Genomic DNA, 24807 nt, shown 5'->3' with positions numbered 1-24807 from the left:
GTTTATATATAGAATAACAGATACCCCGGGAGTGAGTTACAGGCTGGGATCTAATCGAGGGGTTCGGGAGGTTTATATATAGAATAACAGATACCCCGGGAGTGAGTTACAGGCTGGGTTTTAATCGAGGGGTTCAGAGAGCATTTCAAGCTGAAACTATCCGAGTCACTTATTCTGTCCTGGATCCCAGTAATCCCACTCCAGCCAGTTCTGCCCTGGGGACGCTGGGGGTTCGAGGGCATCGGTTTGACGGCACGGTACAAGACAAACGACTCCTTCACTAGCAACCAAAGGCGCTTACGTGCGGTAGTTGTCCTGGTCTTCCTCTCTGTGGGGGAAAACAAAAAGTGAGACGTCACTATCGAAGCAAGCACATGACCTCAACATTCAGCATCACCCTACCCTGCTCCCTCACACCTCGACAGTGCGGCACTCCCTCAGTACTGCCCCTCCGACAGTGCGGCACTCCCTCAGTACTGCCCCTCCGACAGTGCGGCGCTCCCTCAGTACTGTCCCTCCGATAGTGCGGCACTCCCTCAGTACTGCCCCTCCGACAGTGCGACGCTCCCTCAGCACCGCCCCTCCGACAGTGCGACGCTCCCTCAGCACCACCCCTCCGACAGTGCGGCACTCCCTCAGTACCGCCCCTCCGACAGTGCGGTGCTCCCTCAGTACCGCCCCTCCGACAGTGCGGTGCTCCCTCAGTACTGCCCCTCCGACAGTGCGGCGCTCCCTCAGTACCGCCCCTCCGACAGTGCGGTGCTCCCTCAGCACCGCCCCTCCGACAGTGCGGTGCTCCCTCAGTACCGCCCCTCCGACAGTGCGGTGCTCCCTCAGTGCTGCCCCTCCGACAGTGCGACGCTCCCTCAGCACCACCCCTCCGACAGTGCGGCGCTCCCTCAGTACCGTCCCTCCGACAGTGCAGCACTCCCTCAGTATCGCCCCTCCGACAGTGCGGTGCTCCCTCAGTACTGCCCCTCCGACAGTGCGGTGCTCCCTCAGTACTGCCCCTCCGACAGTGCGGCGCTCCCTCAGTACCGCCCCTCCGACAGTGCGGTGCTCCCTCAGCACCGCCCCTCCGACAGTGCGGTGCTCCCTCAGTACTGCCCCTCCGACAGTGCGGCGCTCCCTCAGTACCGCCCCTCCGACAGCACTGTACAGCACTCCCTCAGTACTGCCCCTCCGACAGTGCGGTGCTCCCTCAGCACCGCCCCTCCGACAGTGCGGTGCTCCCTCAGTACTGCCCCTCCGACAGTGCGGCGCTCCCTCAGTACCGCCCCTCCGACAGCACTCCCTCAGTACCGCCCCTCCCTCAGTACTGCCCCTCCGACAGCACTGTACGGCGCTCCCTCAGTACCGCCCCTCCGACAGCACTCCCTCAGTACCGCCCCTCCGACAGTGCGGCGCTCCCTCAGTAATGCCCCTCCGACAGCACTGTACGGCGCTCCCTCAGCACTGCCCTTCCGACAGTGCAGCACTCTCTCAGCACTGCCCCTCCAACAGAAGGAGATCAGCAGTCTCTACCTAAAACTGAAGCCATGTCTGGCCCCTCAGGTGGCCGTAACGTTACAACTTGCTGGCTGAATGAGGGGAGACGTATGTCGGCTGGAGTAATCTTCTAACTTCGTGCCGTAATCATCTCCAGTATAAGTTGCTTGTCATTTTTATTTCTAAACGTGTTCAACAAACACAGCGTGCCCATTTTTTTGCCCTGTTTGAGGCTACTCGGGAGAGGTAATTAGGAGGCCACTGGTAGCCACAAATGGCAGATGGAATATGGAGAGCGAAATATGACTCTCCCCACCCTCCCCCCCCACAAAAAAAACCACACGCACAAACTGAGAGAGACACAAGAGACAACTACAACAACCTGTCTTTATATAGCGCCTTTAAGGCAGTGAAACGTCCCAAGGTGCCTTCACAGGAGTATTAGCAGATAAGAATTTTGACACTGAGCCGCATAAGGAGAAATTAGCGCAGGTGACTAAAAGCTGGGTCAAAGAGGTCGGTTTTAAGGAGCGTCTTGAAGGAGGAGAGGCAGAGAGGCGGAGAGGTTTAGGGAGGGAGTTCCAGAGCTTGGGGTCCCAGGCAGCTGAAGGCACGGCCACCGATGGTGGAGCGATTATAATCAGGGATGCTCAGGAGGGCAGAATTAGAGGAGCGCAGACATTGGGGGGGGGGGGGGGGGCGACGGGGGATGGGACGTCCCAGAGGTTGTGAAAGGCACTATAGAAATACAAGGTCCTTTTTTCTCGAGATCTGCAGAATGGGTCTGTTGTGAATGGGAATGAAGATTCTGTTTATGGAAGAGGGGCTGCTTTAATCTCCGTACCGTCCTTTCTGAATGAGCAACACCTTTTCCTTCAGCGCATCGTCTAATTGGTCCACGTAGGGAGTGATGTCGATAGGCTCCTCGACAATGGCCTCTTTAATCGGGTGAAATCGGAACTCACGCTTTTTTCCTACAAAAAAAAAGGTGTCTTTAAAGAACTAGCCGAAACTGTGAAAGCATGAGAACCCTATTGATCAATGACCTCTAACCTCAGCCCCCCAACCCGTGAATCGTACTGATCAGTGACCTCTAACCCAATGACCTCTAACCACGGCCCCCAACCCGTGAATCGTACTGATCAATGACCTCTAACCCAATGACCTCCAACCTCAACCCCCCCCCAACCCATGAACCCTACTGATCAATGACCTCTAACCTCGGCCCCCAACCCGTGAATCGTACTGATCAATGACCTCTAACCCAATTACCTCTAACCTCGGCCCCCCCCCAACCCATGAATCGTACTGATTAATGACCTCTAACCCAATGATCTCTAACCTCGGCCCCCCCAACCTGTGAACCCTACCGATCAATGACCTCTAACCCAATTACCTCTAACCTCGGCCCTTCAACCCGTGAACCCAACTGATCAATGACGTCTAACCCAATTACCACTAACCTCGGCCCCTCAACCTGTGAACCCTACTGATCACTGACCTCTAACCTCGGCCCCCCAATCCAAGATAAACCACCAACTTAGAAACAGTGCAGCACAAGGATGTTTGGCACATTTCCCACTTTATGCCCCAACGTTCCCTATAAGCCGCCCAGTTCCCTGCCGGTCCCGCCTTTCCAATCTGAAAGTTCGCGCGTGCGCCAATCTGTGAATGGGCCACGCACCCAAATAAAAATCACAGGTAACATAGCCCCCGTTCCCCCCCAGCTCCTAAAGGTGCCGACTCTTGCTGGGGTATGAGTTCAAAGGCTTGATGCGCCCATTCAGACCTCACTCAATGAGTCTACGCAGCAACTGCCGTCAGGTTATTCCAAGGTAGTAGGCCAACATAGAAAATAAGAAACATAGAAAATAGGTGCCGGAGTAGGCCATATGCAACTGACATCAATTGACAACGTAAGAAATAGGAGCAGGAGTCAGCTATCTGGCCCTTTGAGCCTGCTCCGCCATTCAATAAGATCGTGGCTGATCTGATCCTGGCCTCAACTCCACTTCCCTGCCCGCTCCCCGTAACCCTCGACACCCCTATAGTTCAAACATGTGTCCATCTCCACCTTTAATATATTCAATGACCCAGCCTCCACAGCTCTCTGGGGCAGAGAATTCCACAGATTCACAACCCTCAGCGAAGAAATTCCTCCTCATCTCCGTCTTATGAGTCTATGCCCCCCAGTTCTAGATTTCCCCCACGAGGGGAAACATCCTCTCTGCATCTACCCTGTCCAGCCCCCTCAGAATCTTCAATAAGATCACCTCTCATTCTTCTAAACTCCAATGAGTACAGGCCCAACCTGCTCAACCTTTCCCCATCCGACAACCCCTTCATCTCAGGAATCAACCTCGTGAACCTTCTCTGAACTGCCTCCAATGCAAGTATACATATGATGTCTACATCTGTTACAGGGCGGGGGAGGCACGAGATCCCAATCAGGAAAAGCAGCTCTAGCTGGTTTCCCATCTCCCCGAACCCACAGACAGCAGCCCAGCTGTGATAATTCATAGAATCAGAAATTTACAGCACAGACGGAGGCCATTTCAGCCCATCGTGTCCGCGCCGGCCAACAAAGAGCCACCCAGCCTAATCCCACCTTCCAGCTCTCGGTCCGTAGCCCTGTAGGTTACGGCACTTCAAGTGTACATCCAGGTACTTTTTAAATGTGGTAAGGGTTTCTGCCTCTACCACCCTTTCAGGCAGTGAGTTCCGCCCCAGACCCCCACCACCCTCTGGGTGAAGATATTTCCCCTTAAATCCCCTCTAAACCTCCCCCCAGTTACTTTCAATCTCTGCCCCTTGGTTGTTGACCCCTCTGCCGAAGGAAACAGGACCGTCCTATCCACTCTATCCAGGCCCCTCATCATTTTACACACCTCAATCAGGTCTCCCCTCATCCTCCTCTGTTCCAAGGGAAACAACCCCCAGCCTATCCAATCTTTCCTCATCGCTAAAATTCTCCAGCCCGGGCAACTTCCTGGTAAATCTGCTCCGTGCCGATGAGCTAACTCAGCAGGGACTCGAGCCTGGAGCACAGGACACACAATGTAGGAGCCGACTCTGTGCCATCACACCGCTTCAAGCCGAGGGACGGAGCGGGCGGGTCCTGTCCGGCTCACCTTTATTGTTTAGCTCCTCCTCATCGTCGCTGAAGGCAGCGTCCGTGTTGTCGTAGCAATTCTCTTCTCGGTCCTTGTCGCTGACATGATTATCCAAATCCATGGCAACAGATTCTTCAATTTTCACTGTCAGGGAAGAAAATCATTTTTTTCCCCCAAAATCATTGGAACAACACACGGGCATCGTACGAATTACATTACACCGGATATACGGCACAGAAACAGGCCGGTCGGCCCAACCAGTCCGTGCCGGCGTTTATGCCCCACTCGAGCCTCCTCCCGTCTTTCCCCATCTAAATCTATCAGCATAACCCTCTATTCCCTTCTCCCCCATGTGTTTATCCAGCCTCCCCCTTAAATGCATCGATACTATTCGCCTCATCCCCTCCCTGTGGCAGCGAGTTCCACATTCTCACCGCTCTCCGGGTAAAGAGGTTTCTCCTGAATTCCCCATTGGATTTCTGGGTGACCATCTTCTATTGATGGCCTCTGGTTATGCTCTTCCCCACAAGTGGGAACATTCTCTCCGTATCCACTCTATCAAAACCTTTCATCATTTTAAAGACCTCTATTAGCTCATCCCTCAGCCTTCTTGTTCCAAGAGAAAAGAGACCCAGCCTGTTCATCCTTTCCTGATATGTGTACCCTCGCATTTCTGGTATCATCCTTGTCAATCTTCTCTGCACCCTCTCCAAGTGCCTCTATATCCTTTTTATAATATGGCGACCAGAACTGCACGCAGTGCTCAAAGTGTGGTCTAACCCAGGTATAGCATAAATTCCCTACTTTTCAACTCTACAGAAATAAACGGGTCCTTTTCAGAATGGAAGGCAGTGACTAGTGGGGTACCGCAAGGTTCAGTGCTGGGACCCCAGCTATTTACAATATACATTAATGATTAGGACGAAGGAATTGAATGTAATATCTCCAAGTTTGCAGGTGACACTAAGCTGGGTGGCGGTGTGAGCTGTGAGGAGGATGTTCGTGGTGAGTCGGAGAGGCCTATAAAAAGGCCCAACGCGTCAGAGGGGCTCGGGAGTTTGAGGTGCGTGGAGAGGCCTATAACGGCCAGCTGGTGCAGCTGCAGCAGGGAGAGAAGGCAAAAAAGTCGAAAGAAATCGAAAGGCGATGTCACAGCCAAAGGGGTAAGTGATTGGCTGGTGATTGGTAAGTAGTTTTTCTTTTTCTTTTCTATATCAGTAAGTAACCTTTTAGCATTGTTGTTGCCTAATTAAGTTTATCTAAGGGTTAAGTCATGGCAGGAGAGCTCGGACACGTGTTATGCTCCTCCTGTATTATGTGGGAAGTCAGGGACGCTTCCGGTGTCCCCGACGACTACGTGTGCGGGAAGTGCATCCGCCTGCAGCTCCTGACTGACCGCATTGCGGCACTGGAGCTGAGGGTGGATTCACTCTGGAGCATCCGCGATGCTGGGAATGACGTGAATAACATACTTAGCGAGTTGGAGTTACTGCAGGAAAAAGGTACACAGCCAGATAGGGGATGGGTGACCAACAGGAAGAGCAGTGCAAGGAAGGTAGTGCAGGGGTCCCCTGCGGTCATCCCCCTGCAAAACAGATACACCGCTATAGGTACTGTTGAGGGGGATGACTCATCAGGGGAGAGCAGCAGCAGCCAAGTTCATGGCACTGTGGGTGGCTCTGCTGCACAGGAGGGCAGGAAAAACAGTGATAGGGGATTCGATTGTAAGGGGAATAGATAGGCGTTTCTGCGGCCGCAGCAGAGACTTCAGGATGGTATGTTGTCTCCCTGGTGCAAGGGTCAAGGATGTCTCGGAGCGGGTGCAGGACATTCTGAAAAGGGAGGGTGAACAGCCAGTTGTCGTGGTGCATTTAGGCACCAACGATATAGGTAAAAAAAACGGGATGAGGTCCTACGAGATGAACTTAGGGAGCTAGGAGCGAAATTAAAGAGTAGGACCTCAAAAGTAGTAATCTCAGGATTGCTACCAGTGCCACGTGCTAGTCAGAGTAGGAATCGCAGGATAGCTCAGATAAATACGTGGCTTGAGGAGTGGTGCAGAAGGGAGGGATTCAAATTCCTGGGACATTGGAACCGGTTCTGGGGGAGGTGGGACCAGTACAAACCGGACGGTCTGCACCTGGGCAGGACCGGAACCAATGACCTAGGGGGAGTGTTTGCTAGTGCTGTTGGGGAGGAGTTAAACTAACATGGCAGGGAAATGGGAACCTATGCAGGGAGACAGAGGGAAATAAAATGGAGTCAGAAGCAAAAGACAGAAAGGAGAATAGTAAAAGTGGAGGACAGAGAAACCCAAGACAAAAAACAAAAAGAGCCACATTACAGCAAAATTCTAAAGGGGCAAAGTGTGTTAAAAAGACAAGCCTGAAGGCTCTGTGCCTCAATGCGAGGAGTATTCGGAATAAGGTGGACGAATTAACTGCGCAGATAGCAGTTAATGGATATGATGTAATTGGTATCACGGAGACATGGCTCCAGGGTGACCAAGGCTGGGAACTCAACATCCAGGGGTATTCAGCATTTAGGAAGGATAGACAGAGAGGAAAAGGAGGTGGGGTGGCGTTGCTGGTTAAAGAGGAAATTAATGCAATAGTAAGGAGGGACATTAGCTTGGATGATGTGGAATCGGTATGGGTGGAGCTGCGGAATACCAAAGGGCAGAAAACGCTAGTGGGTGTTGTGTACAGACCACCAAACAGTAGTATTGAGGTTGGGGACAGCATCAAACAAGAAATAAGGAATGTGTGCAATAAAGGTACAGCAGTTATCACGGGCGACTTTAATCTACATATTGATTGGGCTAACCAAACTGGTAGCAAAGCGGTGGAGGAGGATTTCCTGGAGTGTATTAGGGATGGTTTTGTAGACCAATATGTTGAAGAACTAACTAGAGAGCTGGCCATCCTAGACTGGGTGATGTGTAATGAGAAGGGATTAATTAGCAATCTTGTTGTGCGAGGCCCCTTGGGGAAGAGTGACCATAATATGGTAGAATTCTTTATTAGGATGGAGAGTGACACAGTTAATTCAGAGACTAGGGTCCTGAACTTAAGGAAAGGTAACTTCGACGGTATGAGACGTGAATTGGCTAGAATAGACTGGCAAATGATACTTAAAGGGTTGACGGTGGATAGGCAATGGCAAACATTTAAAGATCACATGGATGAACTTCAGCAATTCTACATCCCTGTCTGGAGTAAAAATAAAATGGGGAAGGTGGCTCAACCGTGACTAACAAAGGAAATTAAGGATAGTGTTAAATCCAAGGAAGAGGCATATAAATTGGCCAGAAAAAGCAATAAACCTGAGGACTGGGAGAAATTTAGAATTCAACAGAGGAGGACTAAGGGTTTAATTAAGAGGGGGAAAATAGAGTACAAGAGGAAGCTTGCAGGGAACATAAAAACTGACTGCAAAAGCTTCTATAAATATGTGAAGAGAAAAAGATTAGTGAAGACAAACGTAGGTCCCTTGCGGTCGGATTCAGATGAATTTATAATGGGGAACAAAGAAATGGCAGACCAATTCAACAAATATTTTGGTTCTGTCTTCACGAAGGAAGACACAAATAACCTTCCGAATGTACTAGGGGATAGTGGGTTTAATGAGAAAGAGGAACTGAAGGATATCCTTATTAGGCGGGAAATTGTGTTAGGGAAACTGATGGGATTGAAGGCTGATAAATCCCCGGGGCCTGATAGTCTGCATCCCAGAGTACTTAAGGAAGTGTGGCCCTAGAAATAGTGGATGCATTGGTGATCATTTTCCAACTGTTATCGAGTCTGGATCAGTACCTAGGGACTGGAGGGTAGCTAATGTAACACCACTTTTAAAAAAAAAGGAGGGAGAGAGAAAACGGGTAATTATGGACCGGTTAGCCTGACATCAGTAGTGGGGAAAATGTTGGAATCAATCATTAAGAATGAAATAGCAGCGCATTTGGAAAGCAGTGACAGGATCGGTCTAAGCCAGCATAGATTTATGAAAGGGAAATCATGCTTGACGAATCTTCTGGAATTTTTTGAGGGTGTAACTAGCAGAGTGGACAAGGGAGAACCAGTGGATGTGGTGCATTTGGACTTTCAAAATGGTGTGCAAAATCAAAGCACATGGTATTGGGGGTGAAGGGTTAATAGCGTTAGTGCGAAATTGCTGTGCTTTAGAAAATGTACTATGACAGAATGAGATAAGCAATTGCGAAAAGGTCACAAGACGCTGAGCAAGGAAGAAACCAATCACACCAGACGCTGGCCGAAGGAAGTTAGCCGGCCAAAGACGGAAAAAAACTCATTGTGTAGACACTTTTTGCAATGCCAGGTGTAGAAGCAGTGACATGTGACCTTTGCAGTTTACGACTTTAAATACTCATTTTTTGTAAACCCAAATTGAGTTGTTGCCTGGTTGAGGGACCTACATACAACTCCCCTGGTACCTTGTATGAATAAACTGTGTGTGTTTTCAACTCTCTAACGTAGTCTCGGAGTAGATTTATTTCTATCTCGCGGGTCTTTCCCTAACAGTTTTGGCGAGCAAGGTGTACCGGTAAGCCCTCCTGACCGAGACTCGAACGTACGGGGATAAGGTCGGATTTCACGACATCCCAGAAATTGGAACGTCGAACCGGCAGGGGTGAGGCTGCCGGACACCCAACGAACAAGTGAGACTCGGAGAGGTTTGATAACAGACACAGTGAGTAGAAATTAAGATAAAGTAGAATATAAGTAAGACAAGTGGTGTGTAAGAGAAACGAGTGTCCCCGTCACTTCAATTGTCACAAACTATCGCAATCACCTAACTCGAGCCGGAATTAAGAAGGCAAATGCCCCACGTGATAGCCAAGGATTACGGTCGAAGGGAACACCGGGAGGACAAAGTGACGGTGGAAACCTGAGAGTGACTGTGTGATACGCATGAACTGGTGTGAGAGTTGAGGGATAATCCCATCGCAATAAATAAGTGACGGAGTAGAAGTAGGCTTGCGTGAAGAGACTCATTCTCAGAGGAAGCGAGGGATGGTCAGATCACATAATGGCGTCGGGCGAAGACCTTGAATGGGGGCCGGGAGGGTCTCTTGGTAGGTTCTATGCAGACGACCAGAAGGGCTTAATAGATAAAATGATTAAAGACGGGTGGGATAGAAACATAGAAAATAGGTGCAGTAGGCCATTCAGCCCTTCTAGCCTGCACCGCCATTCAATGAGTTCATGGCTGAACATGCAACTTCAGTACCCACTTCCTGCTTTCACGCCATACCCCTTGATCCCCCGAGTAGTAAGGACTTCATCTAACTCCCTTTTGAATATATTTAGTGAATTGGCCTCAACTACTTCCTGTGGTAGAGAATTCCACAGGTTCACCACTCTCTGGGTGAAGAAGTTTCTCCTTATCTCGGTCCTAAATGGCTTACCCCTTATCGGCTGTCCCCAAGGAGCAAAAGAATTGGTGGGAGAAACAGAAACAGAAAAAGGCAAAGAAAGCCGGAGTACTTTTAGTATATCAGTTATGTGTGTTATAAAGTAAAACCAAACAATTAGTAGAGAAAAGGAAGGAGACAGAAGCCGAGAATAAGAAATGGAGAGAGCGGCAAGTGGGGGGGGGTCAGATTATGACCTCCCTCCGACTTATGTTGCCACAGTAGCGGTCTCGGCTCCTCCTTTTGATGAGGAGGCCGAGATGGAAGGGTCAAATTCAGTAAATACAGAAAGGGCAGCCCCTCTTAGGGTAACCCAGGGCGTACAGGGAGGGAACCCCCGATATCAATACTACCCCCACAGAAAAACAAACGTTGAATCAGGATTTGGGGAGTCTACAACCACAGAAGAGAAATGTAAAATTTTGGCAAAAGTTCGAAGAATTGTATGAGACCCACGATATGCATGAGCGAGATGTCCACCAAATAATTCGGGCTAAGTGTCCAAAGGACCGGTGGACAGGGCTAGCACCTCCTCACAGTGACGGCACATGGATACCTGCCGTGGGTGCCACAAGGGCACAACGGGACGCTGCTAGAACGGGGTGCGTCCAGGCTGTACAGGCCTTAATGGGAGCGTCCACTCCAAATTGGGGATTGATAATGCAGACCCGCCAGAAAAAGGGAGGAAACGCCAATGACTACGGAGAGAGGTTATGGGTCCAATACCAAGAATCCTCGGGACAGGCGGCCCCGAACAGAGACGACCCAGTCTTCGTGAAAATGTTTAAGGACGGCCTTTCGGTCGACCATCAAAAGATCCTAAAAATGGGGGTGGTAGTCGCGGACACCTGTGACCAAGCTGTCCAGTGGGCATGCCACATTAACTCTGGGGGAATAAAACAAGAAGTGGCCGCGGCTAAGAGTAGTAAGAGTGCGGGCCAAGGGGAATGCTACAACTGTGGCAAGACGGGTCATTTTGCCGCCGAATGTAGGGGCCCCAAAAGACCAACCGTCCAATGTGACAATTGCGGGAAAAAGGGACATGCCACTGATAAATGTTGGGCGCCCAAGGAGAAAAGAAAGAGTCAGTCAGGCCTTAGAGTAGAGGAGATGAACTGAGGGACTTCGGAAGAGACTGAAGGCCAGCGGCCCCCATGGGGCAGGGAGAGGATCCGTGTATTCACATAACAGCGCTGTTAGGGGGCCGGCAGTGTGATATGTTAGTGAATACCGGAGCATCGGTATCTATGACAGATATTCCCTTACCACAACTAAACATGTCGTCCATATAACTGGCGTGGGACCCACCAGAGTGAGGTCATTCTATTGGAGATAGCCGGTATTCTGATCCCGGCACAATTTTATGTAGGCCCAAATGCAGAAGGGACTATATTGGGGATCGACCTCCTCGAACAGTTAGGGGCAATAATAGGCCCACAGAATAAGAGAATAGTTTGGAGAAATAAGGGAGGACGCAAAATCACGACGTAGGGGGAACAGACTAATTTGCACAATCACACAAAGACCGGAAGTGTGCAACTTCTCACCCGGGATTGGGATACAGCAGGAGACTACGGCCCATTATGCGAACAAATGAGGGAAGTGCGGGCTCAATCGAAGTAGGATTGTGGGCTGGTAAAGACCAAGCCAGTGGTGATTCCTGGGCCCGAACACACCCCTCATAAGCAATGCCCCATTAAACCTGAAGCCCGAGAGGCCGTAAAACAAACAGTGCAGAACCTCTTCTGGAGCGGTGTCCTTCGGGAAGCCGAAAGCACTACGAACTCGCCGACCTGGCCCGTAAAGAAACCAGATGGGTCATACCGATTGACCTTAGACTACACGGTGTTAAATAAAGTAACTCCCCGCCAGCACCCCATCGTAGCAAGCCCAGCGACCATATTTAATGGACTGAAATCAGAACATAAAATATTCACGGTCTTAGATATAGCTAATGGATTTTGGTCCATACCATTAGCCCAGGAGTCCCAGGATAAATTCGCATTCACGGTCAGGGATAGGCAGTACACTTGGACATGAGTGCCCCAGGGTTTTCACAACAGTCCGGCCATATTTCACCGAACTATGAGTCGAGCCTTGGAGACCGTAGATTTAGCCCCCTACCGAAGTACCATCCTCCAATATGTGGACGATCTGTTGATTGCCTCAGGGGACGAGAGCGGACATATGGGGGCACTAATAGAAACCCTAGAAGCCTTAAAGAAAGTGGGATTTAAGGTAAACTCCAAGAAAGCTCAGATCAGATTGAAGGAGGTACAGTACTTAGGACACCAACTGTCGCAGGGGACAAAAACAATGCCCCACGACAGAAAGGAAGCAATTCGCATTATGCCCCGATCGAAAACGGTCCGAGGAGTGCATAAAGTATTGGGACTCTTGAACTACTGTAGGAACTTTATAGCCAACTTCGCGGCAATCGCAGAACCCTTACAGAGACTAGTTAAGGGAGGAAAACCAGCTCTAGAAGGTGTGGAGTGGGGCCCGGAACAACAAACAGCATACGGCCAGATAAAGGAAGCCCTGATGTCGGCACCAGGCCTCGGACTGCCAAGTGTGAACGCACCGTTTCACATTCATTGTGAAAACGAGGGCGGGCTTTACGGAGCAGTAGTTACTCAAATGCATGGGGACAGAGCCCGCCCAGTAGCGTACTATTCCACCCAACAGTCGCCCGTGGCAGGAGGTCTGTCAAGATGTGTAGCAGCCTTGGACTGTGCAACATGGGCGGTGAAAGTTAGTGAGCCAGTAGTAATGACAGGGGAGGTTATACTACATACCAAACATACCTTGGTGGAAATGCTCAACACCGGGAAATTGCGCTCCGTGTCCAACGTCCGCCGGGCCAAATGGGGAGCAGTATTACTTCCCTTAGATGGGTCCGTAAAAATTGTACGAGACACGGGGGAGAACCCGGCAGAGGGCCTCTTATCCATGGGTGAGCCTCATGAGTGCCGGGCACAGGAATGGGAGGACTCACCGGGACACATAAGTGAGATTCCCCTTGAAAACCCCGAGCTGATCCTGTACGTGGATGGATCCCGGAAATATGTTCAGGGGACCCCACATACGGGATGGGCGGTGGTAGGCGAAGCACTAAACACTGTCCGAAAGGGAAGGTTAGACGGAGGACTGTCGGCCCAAGTAGCTGAGCTCACTGCCCTGACTGAAGGCCTCCAACTGGCCGAAGGCCGGCGGACAAATATATATACAGATAGCCGCTATGTCTTCGGGGTAATCCATGACTACATGACTGCCTGGGCCAGGAGAGGGTTCACCACTCCGGGCGGGGAGGCTATCAAACATGAGGGCCGAATCAGACTACTATCAGACACCGCCAGTAAACCCGCAGAGGCAGCAGTGATCAAGGTTAAGGCTCACCAGAAAGTAGTAAACAATGTCCAACGGGGCAATAAAGCAGCGGATAAAGCGGCACAGGAAGTATATCCTTAGAAGTGCAGCAAGAAGTTGTATGTAGTATCATTACCAGGGAAGATATAGACATTGTGGGATTACATGCCAATGTAAGTGATGAAGAAAAGAAAGATTGGGGCACAAAAGGAGGGAGCCAGGGTGACGACTTCGTATGGAGGAAAGATGGGAAGGTGATGGCCCCGGCTTGTATTAGACAAATACTCATGGAACTACACTACGGTATCAGTCATGTCGGACGGAACGTCACGATAACAAACATAACTGGCGATTGGCGGTGGCCAGGAATGAGACGGGATGTATCTAAGTACTGTCAGCATTGTGTCACGTGTGCTCAGCACAACCCAGGAAAGGCCGTTAAGGTTAGAATGGCTCACCAACCACGACCAAGGGGGCCATGGGAGTGTATACAGATAGACTTCACGGGGCCTTTACCATCCTCAAGGGGCAAGAAATACTGTCGAGTAATAATAGATCAGTTTACGCGGAGGGTAGAAGCGTTCGCCATGCAATCACGGTGGCCCGAATATTGGCAGAGGAAGTAATCCGATGTTGGGGCGTCCCTATCCAAATCGATTCCGACCAGGGAACCCATTTTACTGGACAAATAATGAAGGAGGTGTGTGCTATGTTGGGTATTAGACAGAAGTTTCATGTCCCCTACCACCCGCAAAGCTTTGGGATGGTAGAACGTGTGAACAGGACACTTAAAACAGCCCTAGCAAAGGCCATCCAAGAGACGGGATAGGCTTGGGCCGATTTACTACCCACAATCTTGATGAGACAAAGGGCAATTTCTAACCGAGTGACGGGATTAACTCCATATAGGAGTTGATGACAGGCAGGGCGATGCACCTGCCGGAAGGAATCATAACTGGGGGGATCCGACGTAGGACCCCTGAGGGATCGGATTAGAAAGTACGTCTTGGAACTGAGTAAGCACAAGCGAACAAAACAAACAACTCTGTCTTCATACACATTCTAGGAAACTGAAGGCGGACGCATCAGCAGAAAACGCCGGAAGAAATAAAGACGATCCAGAGATGAGGAGAAACTCCTTCACTCAGAGAGTTGTGAACCTGTGGAATTCCCTGCCGCAGAGAGTTGTTGAGGCCAGTTCGTTGGATATATTCAAGAGGGAGTTAGATGTGGCCCTTACGGCTAAAGGGATCAAGGGGTATGGAGAGAAAGCAGGAAAGGGGTACTGAGGTGAATGATCAGCCATGATCTTATTGAATGGTGGTGCAGGCTCGAAGGGCCGAATGGCCTGCTCCTGCACCTATTTTCTATACCTCTAGAAATAAGCCCTAGTGCTTGGTTTGCATCTTTATGGCCTCGCTAACCCGCGTCACAACTTTTACTGAGCTTATTTGATTGAATCTGCTTCCACCACCCTTTCAGGCAGCACATTACACATTGCAACAAATCACTGGGCAATATAAAAAAAACAGTTTCTTCATTGTCTCCTCCGGTTCTTTTGCCAATCACCTGCAATCTGGTTACCGACCCTCCTGCCATCGGAAACAGATTAATGCACAAATAATAACATAAGAAATAGGAGCAGGAGTCGGCCATTTGGCCCCTCGAGCATGCTCCGCCATTTAATAAGATCGCGGCTGATCTGATCTTGGACTCAGCTCCACTTCCCCACCCGCTCCCCATAGCCTTTCACTCCCTTATCGTTCAAAAATCTGTCCATCTCCACCTTAAATATATTCAATGACCCAGCCTCCACAGCTCTCTGGGGCAGAGAATTCCACAGATTCACCACCCTCAGAGAAGAAATTCCTCCTCATCTCCGTCTTAAATGGGCGAGACCTTATTCTGAAACTGTGCCCCCTAGTTCTAGATTCCCCCCACGAGGGGGAAAACATCCTCTCTGCATCTACCTTGTCCAGCCCCCTCAGAACATTTCAATAAGATCACCTCTCATTCTTCTGAACTCCAATGAGTACAAGCCCAACCTTTCTTCATAAGTCATCCCCTTCATCTCAGGAATCAACCGAGTGAACTGTCTCTGAACTGCCTCCAATGCAAGTATATCCCTCCTTAAATAAGGAGACCAAAACTGCACGCAGTACTCCAGGTGTGGCCTCACCAATACCCTGTACAGTTGTAGCAGGACTTCCCTACTTTTAGATTTGATCCCCCTTGCAATAAAGGCCAACATTCCATTTGCCTTCCTGATCACTTGCTGTATCTGCACACTGACTTTATGGTGTTTCATGTACAAGGACCCCTAGGTGTCTCTGTACCGCAGTATTTTGTAGTCTCTATCCATTTAAATAATAATTTGTTTTTTTATTCTTTCTACCAAAGTGGATAACCTCACATTTTCCCAGATTATACTCCATCTGCCAAATTTTTTCCCACTCACTTAGCCTGTCTATATCCCTTTGCAGATTCTTTGTGTCCTCCTCACAACTTGCTTTCCCACCCATCTTTGTATCATCAGCAAATTTGGCTACATTACACTCGGTCCCTTCATCCAAGTCATTAATATAGATTGTAAATAGTTAAGACCCCAGCACTGATCCCTGCGGCACCCCACTAGTTACTGTTTGCCAACCGGAAAATGACCCATTTATCCCGACTCTCTGTTTTCTGTTAGTTAGCCAATCCTCTATCCATGCTGAAATATTACCCCCAACCCCGTGAGCTTTTATCTTGTGCAGTAACAAAATGTTAAATCATTGTGGGTAGAGATTAGAGATAGTAAGGGGAAAAAGTCACTGGCGGGCGTAGTTTATAGGCCCCCAAATAATAACTTTACGGTGGGGCGGGCAATAATCAAGGGAATAATGGAGGCATGTGAAAAAGGAACGGCAGTAGTTATGGGGGATTTTAACCTACATATCGATTGGTCAACTCAAATCGCATGGGGTAGCCTGGAGGAGGAATTCATAGAATGCATACGGGATTGTTTCTTAGAACAGTATGTTACAGAACCTACAAGGGAGCAAGCTATCTTAGATCTGGTCCTGTGTAATGAGACAGGAAAAATAAGCGATCTCCTCGTAAAAGATCCTCTCAGAATGAGTGAACACAGTATGGTTGAATTTGTAATACAGATTGAGGGTGAGGAAGTTGTGTCAGAAACGAGCGTACTATGCTTAAACAAAGGGGACTACAGTGGGATGAGGGCAGAGTTGGCTAAAGTAGACTGGAAACACAGACTAAACGGTGGCACAATTGAGGAACAGTGGAGGACTTTTAAGGAGTTCTTTCATAGTGCGCAACAAAAATATATTCCAGTGAAAAAGAAGGGTGGTAAGAGAAGGGATAACCAGCCGTAGATAACCAAGGAAATAAAGGAGAGTATCAAATCAAAGACCAATGCGTATAAGGTGGCCAAGGTTAGTGGGAAACTAGAGGATTGGGAAGATTTTAAACAACAGCAAAGAATGACTAAAAAAGCAACAAAGAAAGGAAAGATAGATTACGAAGGTAAACTTGCGCAAAACATAAAAACAGATAGTAATAGCTTTTACAGATATCTAAAACGGAAAAGAGTTACTAAAGTAAATGTTGGTCACTTAGAAGATGAGAAGGGGGATTTAATAATGGGAAATGTGGAAATGGCTGAGACCTTAAACAATTATTTTGCTTCGGTCTTCACAGTGGAAGACACAAAAACCATGCCAAAAATTGCTGGTCACAGGAATGTGGGAAGGGAGGACCTTGAGACAATCACTATCACTAGCGGGGTAGTGCTGGACAGGCTAATGGGACTCAAGGTAGACAAGTCCCCTGGTCCTGATGAAATGCATCCCAGGGTATTAAAAGAGATGGCGGAAGTTATAGCAGATGCATTCGTTATAATCTACCAAAATTCTCTGGACTCTGGGGAGGTACCAGCGGATTGGAAAGCAGCTAATGTAACGCCTCTGTTTAAAAAAGAGGGCAGACAAAAGGCAGGTAACTATAGGCCGGTTAGTTGAACATCTGTAGTGGGGAAAATGCTTGAAACTATTAAGGAAGAAATAGCGGGACATCTGGATAGGAATAGTGTAATCAAGCAGACGCAGCATGGATTCATGAAAGGGAAATCATGTTTAACTAATTTACTGGAATTCTTTGAGGATATAACGAGCATGGTGGATAGAGGTGTACCGATGGATGTGGTGTATTTAGATTTCCAAAAGGCATTCGATAAGGTTCCACGCAAAAGGTTACTGCAGAAGATAGAGGTATGCGGAGTCAGAGGAAATGTATTAGCATGGATAGAGAATTGGCTGGCGAACCGAAAGCAGAGAGTCGGGATAAATGGGTCCTTTTCGGGTTGGAAATCGGTGGTTAGTGGTGTGCCACAGGGATCAGTGCTGGGACCACAACTGTTTACAATATACATAGATGACCTGGAAGAGGGGACAGAGTGCAGTGTAACAAAATTTGCAGATGACACAAAGATTAGCGGGAAAGCGGGTTGTGTAGTGGACAGAGAGAGGCTGCAAAGAGATTTGGATAGGTTAAGCGAATGGGCCAAGGTTTGGCAGATGGAATACAATGTCGGAAAGTGAGAGGTCATCCACCTTGGGAAAAAAAAACAGTAAAAGGGAACATTATTTGAATGGGCAGAAATTACAACAAGCTGCGGTGCAGAGGGACCTGGGGGTCCTTGTGCATGAAACTCTTTTTGAGTTTATCTGTAAAACAAAAAACATTAAACCGTGCCACCCGCCCTGGATGACACAGCAGACATTTACAAGGCCCTTTTTTTCCCCCTTTTTTGTGGGTTTTTTTTTGTGTTTTTCTTTTTTTTTGGTTTTTTTTTGGGCGCTAAAATCACATTTTTCCAAGTGCCCCCTATAAAAGGGGAGGGGGACACTAAAAGCACCGGCAATTAAAACAAATTAAACTTTAAAACGTAAAATCAAATTAAAATTTGGTTGCCGGGCGTGATGATGCACTCCAGTCCCTCCGGTGCCCACCTCTCGCGGAAGGCCGCGAGCGTACCGGTGGACACCGCGTGCTCCATCTCCAAGGACACCCTGGACCGGATGTAAGAGCGGAAGAGAGGCAGGCAGTCAGGTTGAACGACCGCCCGCTGCCTGGACCGGCTGATGGCACCCTTGGCCGTGCCCAGGAGCAGTCCTATGAGGAGGCCTTCGGACCTACCCGCTCCCCTCCGCACAGGGTGCCCAAAGATCAGGAGAGTGGGACTGAAGTGCAGCCAGAATTTCAGGAGCAGCCCCTTCAAATAATGGAACAGGGGCTGCAACTCCTTGTGCATGAATCCCAAAAAGTTAGTTTGCAGGTGCAGCAGGTAATCAGGAAGGCGAATGGAATGTTGACCTTCATTGCGGGAGGGATGGAGTACAAAAGCAGGGAGGTCCTGCTGCAACTGTATAGGATATTGGTGAGGCCGCACCTGGAGTACTGCGTGCAGTTTTGGTCACCTTACTTAAGGAAGGATATACTGGCTTTGGAGTGGGTACAGAGACGATTCACTAGGCTGATTCCGGAGATGAGGGGGTTACCTTATGATGATAGATTGAGTAGACTGGGTCTTTACTCGTTGGAGTTCAGAAGGATGAGGGGTGATCTTATAGAAATATTTAAAATAATGAAAGGGATAGACAAGATAGAGGCAGAGAGGTTGTTTCCACTGGTAGGGGAGACTAGAACTAGGGGGCACAGCCTCAAAATATGGGGGAGCCAATTTAAAACCGAGTTGAGAAGGAATTTCTTCTCCCAGAGGGTTGTGAATCTGTGGAATTCTCTGCCCAAGGAAGCAGTTGAGGCTAGCTCATTGAATGTATTCAAATCACAGATAGATAGATTTTTAATCAATAAGGGAATTAAGGGTTACGGGGAGCGGGCGGGTAAGTGGAGCTGAGTCCACAGCCAGATCAGCCATGATCTTTGTTGAATGGCGGAGCAGGCTCGAGGGGCTAGATGGCCTACTCCTGTTCCTAATTCTTATGTTCTTATGTGGCACCTTATCCAATGCCTTCTGGAAATCCAAATACATTACATCTACTGGTTCCCCTTTATCCATCTTGCCAGTTACATCCTCAAAGAACTCCAGCAAATTTGTCAAACATGATTTCCCTTTTGTAAAACCATGCTGACTCTGCTTGGCTTATAATTTTCTAAAAGTCATTTCTTTTAAATTGAGCGTTCGTGAGATGGGACATGGAGTAAATCTCCTTCGACCCTGCCCCAGAAATGCACTTCACCCCCAAAATTAAATCGGCCATCCCGTGGTCTTTTCCAGATCGATTATGACTCGGTTTTGTGAGGGGGGGGGGGGGGGTCCTGTGCCTACTAGGAATTGGATTGAGATTGTCCCAAACTCAATTCACCTTGGGCACAACACAGGGACTAAATCGACAAACTAATTTGGGCTTTCTACGATAAACCGGAGTAAGGCGACTGAAGCAACATTAACTCAGGAGTGATTGAAGTGCAACTACAATGATCAACACAGGCAGAAGGATCGATTAACTGTGGGGGTAGAGTGGATGTGTCAGCAATTACGCTATCAATAAACTTTAATGCAAAAACAAAATACGACTGATGCTAAAAAGGAACCTGAAATTGCTGGAAACACATCAGGTTCTGATGAAAGGCCGTCGACCTGAAACGTCAACTCTGTTTCTCTCTCCACAGATGCCCTTTGACCTGTTGAGCACATAGGATTACATAGGATATACAGCGCAGAAACAGGCCAATCGGCCCAACCAGTCCGTGCCGGCGTTTATGCTCCACTCGCGCCTCCTCCCGTCTTTCCCCATCTAAATCTATCGGCATAACCCTCTATTCCCTTCTCCCCCATATGCTTGTCTAGCTTCCCTTTAAATACATCGATACTATTCGCCTCAACCCCTCCCTGTGGCAGCGAGTTCCACATTCTCACCACTCTCTGTGTAAAGAAGTTTCTCCTGAATTCCCCATTGGATTTCTGGGTGACGATCTGATATCGATGGCCTCTAGTTATGTTCTTCCCCACAAGTGGAAACATTCTCTCTGTATCCACTCTATCAAAATCTAAAGAGCTCCGTCAGCTCACCCCTCAGCCTTCTCTTTGCAAGAGAAAAGAGCCCCACTTTGTTTGTCCTTTCCTGATGGTATTTCCAGCATTTTCTGTTTTTATGGCAATGAACTGGCCTTCAAAGGGTCGGAGAGATCATGACGTCTTTTATGCGAAACATATAAAATTCTGACGGGACTGGACAGGTTAGATGCAGGAAGAATGTTCCCGATGTTGGGGAAGTCCAGAACCAGGGGTCACAGTCTAAGGATAAGGGGTAAGCCATTTAGGACCAAGATGAGGAGAAACTTCTTCACCCAGAGAATTGTGAACCTGTGGAATTCTCTACCACAGAAAGTTGTTGGGGCCAGTTCGTTGGATATATTCAAAAGGGAGTTAGATGTGGCCTTTACGGCTAAAGGGATCAAGGGGTATGGAGAGAAAGCAGGAATGGGGTACTGAGGTGAATGATCAGCCATGATCATATTGAATGGTGGTGCAGGCTCGAAGGGCCGAATGGCCTGCTCCTGCACCTATTTTCTATGTTTCTATGTGAAATCCACCTTTGAAGTCAGCAAACTGATGGATAAAGAACGGTTTTCCAAAGTTGGTTGGGGTGTTGGAGAGAGAAAAACCCACAGCTATTCTGTGCACTGTATAGTTTGATCACCAGAGCTCGATATGATTAAAGTCTACATAGAACGACTTGCAATGTACAACTCGGAAACAGGCTCCTCGGACCAAATGCTCCGTGCCGGTGTTTATGCTCCACACCTGCCTCCTCTAACCCCATCACCATATCCCTCTATTCCTTTTTCCCTCATGTATTTAGGCATGTACTCCACTAGCAAGTGTCCCGTGCTCACTCGTGTCAGCTGTGGCTCAGTGGGTAGCACTCTCTCTCTCTCTCTCCTCCGATACAGAAGCTCGTGGGTTCGAGTCGCACTCCAGAGACTTGAGCACAGAAATCCAGGCTGATACTTCCAGTCGGAGGGGCGACGAGGGAGCGCCGCACTGTCGGAGGGGCGACGAGGGAACGCCGCACTGTCGGAGGGGCGACGAGGGAGCACCGCACTGTCGGAGGGGCGACGAGGGAACGCCGCACTGTCGGAGGGGCGACGAGGGAACGCCGCACTGTCGGAGGGGCGACGAGGGAACGCCGCACTGTCGGAGGGGCGACGAGGGAGCGCCGCACTGTCGGAGGGGCGACGAGGGAACGCCGCACTGTCGGAGGGGCGACGAGGGAACGCCGCACTGTCGGAGGGGCGACGAGGGAACGCCGCACTGTCGGAGGGGCGACGAGGGAACGCCGCACTGTCGGAGGGGCGACGAGGGAGCGCCGCACTGTCGGAGGGAGCGCCCTCTAGGGCGGAGAATTCCAAAGATTTACCACCCTCTGAGTGAAGAAATTCCTCCTCATCTCAGTCCGAAATGGCCGACCCCTTTATTCCAAGACTGTGTGACCCCCGGTTCTAGGATCCTCAGCCCTGGGGAATCTCTGCACTTGCCTGAACATTTTCACTGCCCAGCACTAAAAAAAAAAGGTTTTGAAAAATTGGATTTCGTTTTTTCTGTTTCCGTCCAGAAAGAACACTCATTTTTTTTCCCCCCCAAATGGAAGCTCTGGCTTGCATTCCCGCTAGGCTTTCTCAGAAGAGCTTAGCGATGAGCTCAAAAAGGGATAAAAGCAGAGGGGTAGAGACGACCAATCCAATTCGAAATACTAAACGATGCACAAGCAGACGAGCTTTGGCCGATGAACATGAGCAACTGAAAGGGCTACATCTGCGTGGTGATAAATCTACCCGAGTATCTGCAGTCCAATTAAAACACACAATGGCCTGTGCTCTCGATTACAAAACTGGCTGTTACACATGAAATCCACAATTTAATCGCTCCCCGAGACAATTCTACTGCACGCTAATGGTCTCTTCTCCCCTCCAATCTTGTGTTGGAAAGGTTTCTATCAGTGTCTTTCGCAACCTCTTGACGTCCCAAAGCTGTTTGCAGCCAATGAAGTGCTTCTCAAGCGCAGTCGGTCGTAACCAAGGAAACGGGTCCGCCAATTTCCCCAACGGTGCGAACTCTCGTTCCCCTCGAACTGGCTGCTACACTTGTCAAGACCAGCGAGTGAGCCCGCCCGCATTCAGGCACCACGGTGCAGTGACAGCCAGGGATCAGTGGGCAGCACTCTCTCGCCTCAGACTCGGGCTTCCAGGCCCCGCTCCACAGACTTGAGCACAAAATACAGGCCGACACTCCCAGTGCAGTACTGAGGGAGCGCCGCACTGTCGGAGGGGCAGTACTGAGGGAGCACCGCACTGTCGGAGGGGCCGTACTGAGGGAGCGCCGCACTGTCGGAGGGGCAGTACTGAGGGAGCGCCGCACTGTCGGAGGGGCGGTACTGAGGGAGCGCCGCACTGTCGGAGGGGCGGTACTGAGGGAGCGCCGCACTGTCGGAGGGGCGGTACTGAGGGAGCGCCGCACTGTCGGAGGGGCGGTACTGAGGGAGCGCCGCACTGTCGGAGGGGCGGTCTTTTGGATGAGACGTTAAACCGAGGCCCTGTCTGTTCTCTCATATGGGTGTAAAAGATCCCAAGGCTACTATTTCAAAGAAAAGCTCTCCCCGGTGTCCTGGGGCCAATATTTATCCCTCAACCAACATCACTATAAACTGATGATCTGGGCCATTATCACACTGCTGTGTGTGGGAGCTTGCTGTGCGCAAATTGGCTGCCGTATTTCCTACATTACAACAGTGAGCACACTTAAAAAAAAAAAGTACGTCACTGGCCGTGAGGCGCTTTGGGACGTCCTGAGGTTGACAACGGTGCTATATAAATGCAAGTTCTTTCTCTTCGAGGTTTTAAATTACCTTCCACTGGCGGCGAGGGCGAGCTACAGAACTCCGGAAACTTCTCCCGTATCATGGCGCGCAGCTCTTTGTCCAGCTTCGGGTTGTCAAACAGAGGTGCCAAGGGCCTGAAAGCAGCGAGAGAGACGGAGTGAGACGGAGAGGGGGGGAGGGGAGAGGGGGGAGGGGAGAGGGGAGAGGGGAGAGGGGAGAGGGGAGAGGGGAGAGGGGAGAGGGGAGAGGGGGGAGGGGGGAGGGGGGAGGGGGGAGGGGGGAGGGGGGAGGGGGGAGAGGGAGGGGGGGGGAGAGGGAGAGGGAGGGGGGGGGAGAGGGAGAGGTCACCGTGAGGTTGTTTCAAAGGTGAACATTTTCCCCGCAGACCAGTGTCCAGTCGCGAAACAATCGAGGGCGCTAAAATACGAACAATGACGGGCAGGTAAAGGCCATCTGCTCCATCAAGCCTGTCCCACACAATCCCGATATATAAGAACATAAGAAATAGGAGCAGGAGTCAGCCATACGGCCCCTCGAGCCTGCTCCGCCATTTAATACGATCATGGCTGATCTGACCATGGACTCAGCTCCACTTCCCTGCCCGCCCCCTTATTCCATTATCGGTTAAGAAACTGTCTATTTCTGTCTTAAATTTATTCAATGTCCCGGCTTCCACAGCTCTCTGAGGCAGCGAATTCCACAGATTTACAACCCTCTGAGAGAAGAAATTTCTCCTCATCTCAGTTTTAAATGGGCGGCCCCTTATTCTAAGACCGTGCCCCCTAGTTCTAGTCTCCCCCATCAGTGGAAACATCCTCTCTGCATCCACCTTGTCGAGCCCCCTCATAATCTTACACGTTTTGATAAGATCACCTCTCATTCTTCTGAATTCCAATGAGTAGAGGCCCAACCTACTCAACCTTTCCTCATAAGTCAACCCCCTCATCCCCGGAATCAACTGAGTGAACCTTCTCTGAACTGCCTCCAAAGCAAGTATATCCTTTCGTAAATACAGAGACCAAAACCGCACGCAGTATTCCAGGTGTGGCCTCACCAATACCCTGTACAACTGTAGCAGGACTTCCCTGCTTTTATACTCCATCCCCTTTTCAATAAAGGCCAAGATTCCATTAGCCTTCCTGATCACTTGCTGTACCTGCATACTATCCTTTTGTGTTTCATGCACAAGTAACCCCCAGGTCCCGCTGTACTGCGGCACTTTGCAATCTTTCTCCATTTAAATAATAACCTGCTCTTTTGATTTTTTTTCTGCCGAAGTGCATGACCTCACACTTTCCTTGTGTATCACAACTTATGTATCAGAACTGAAACACTCTCCACCCCACCCGAAACCACGTGATCTCCTGGGAGAGGCGAGAAAAAAAAACAGGTTAACAAAAAAACCCAGGCCAATTTGGGGGAAGGAAATCTGGGAAATTCTTCCAATCTATCTAGGCGATCAAAACTAGTCCAGATCACCACTCTGGCCATGCAGTAT

At 49.6% G+C, this 24807-nt stretch overlaps 1 protein-coding gene across 1 annotated transcript in view; it reads right to left on the bottom strand.

Annotated features, from left to right (window-relative positions):
• LOC139240084 (atrial natriuretic peptide receptor 1-like) overlaps positions 1–24807 on the bottom strand; it is a 128196-nt gene that overhangs the window by 35035 nt on the left and 68354 nt on the right. The window contains exons 23-27 of the mRNA XM_070868459.1: positions 23337–23443; positions 20023–20112; positions 4620–4745; positions 2333–2462; positions 302–328 (exon numbers count right to left, since the gene is read on the bottom strand). Coding sequence (XP_070724560.1) covers positions 302–328; positions 2333–2462; positions 4620–4745; positions 20023–20112; positions 23337–23443 — 480 coding nt within the window. The remainder of the gene's footprint in view (positions 1–301; positions 329–2332; positions 2463–4619; positions 4746–20022; positions 20113–23336; positions 23444–24807) is intronic.

The sequence above is a fragment of the Pristiophorus japonicus genome, chromosome 30 (genome assembly GCF_044704955.1).
Source record: "Pristiophorus japonicus isolate sPriJap1 chromosome 30, sPriJap1.hap1, whole genome shotgun sequence".
NCBI classification, from domain to species: Eukaryota; Metazoa; Chordata; class Chondrichthyes; family Pristiophoridae; genus Pristiophorus; species Pristiophorus japonicus.
This window is presented reverse-complemented; position numbering and strand designations above follow the sequence as displayed.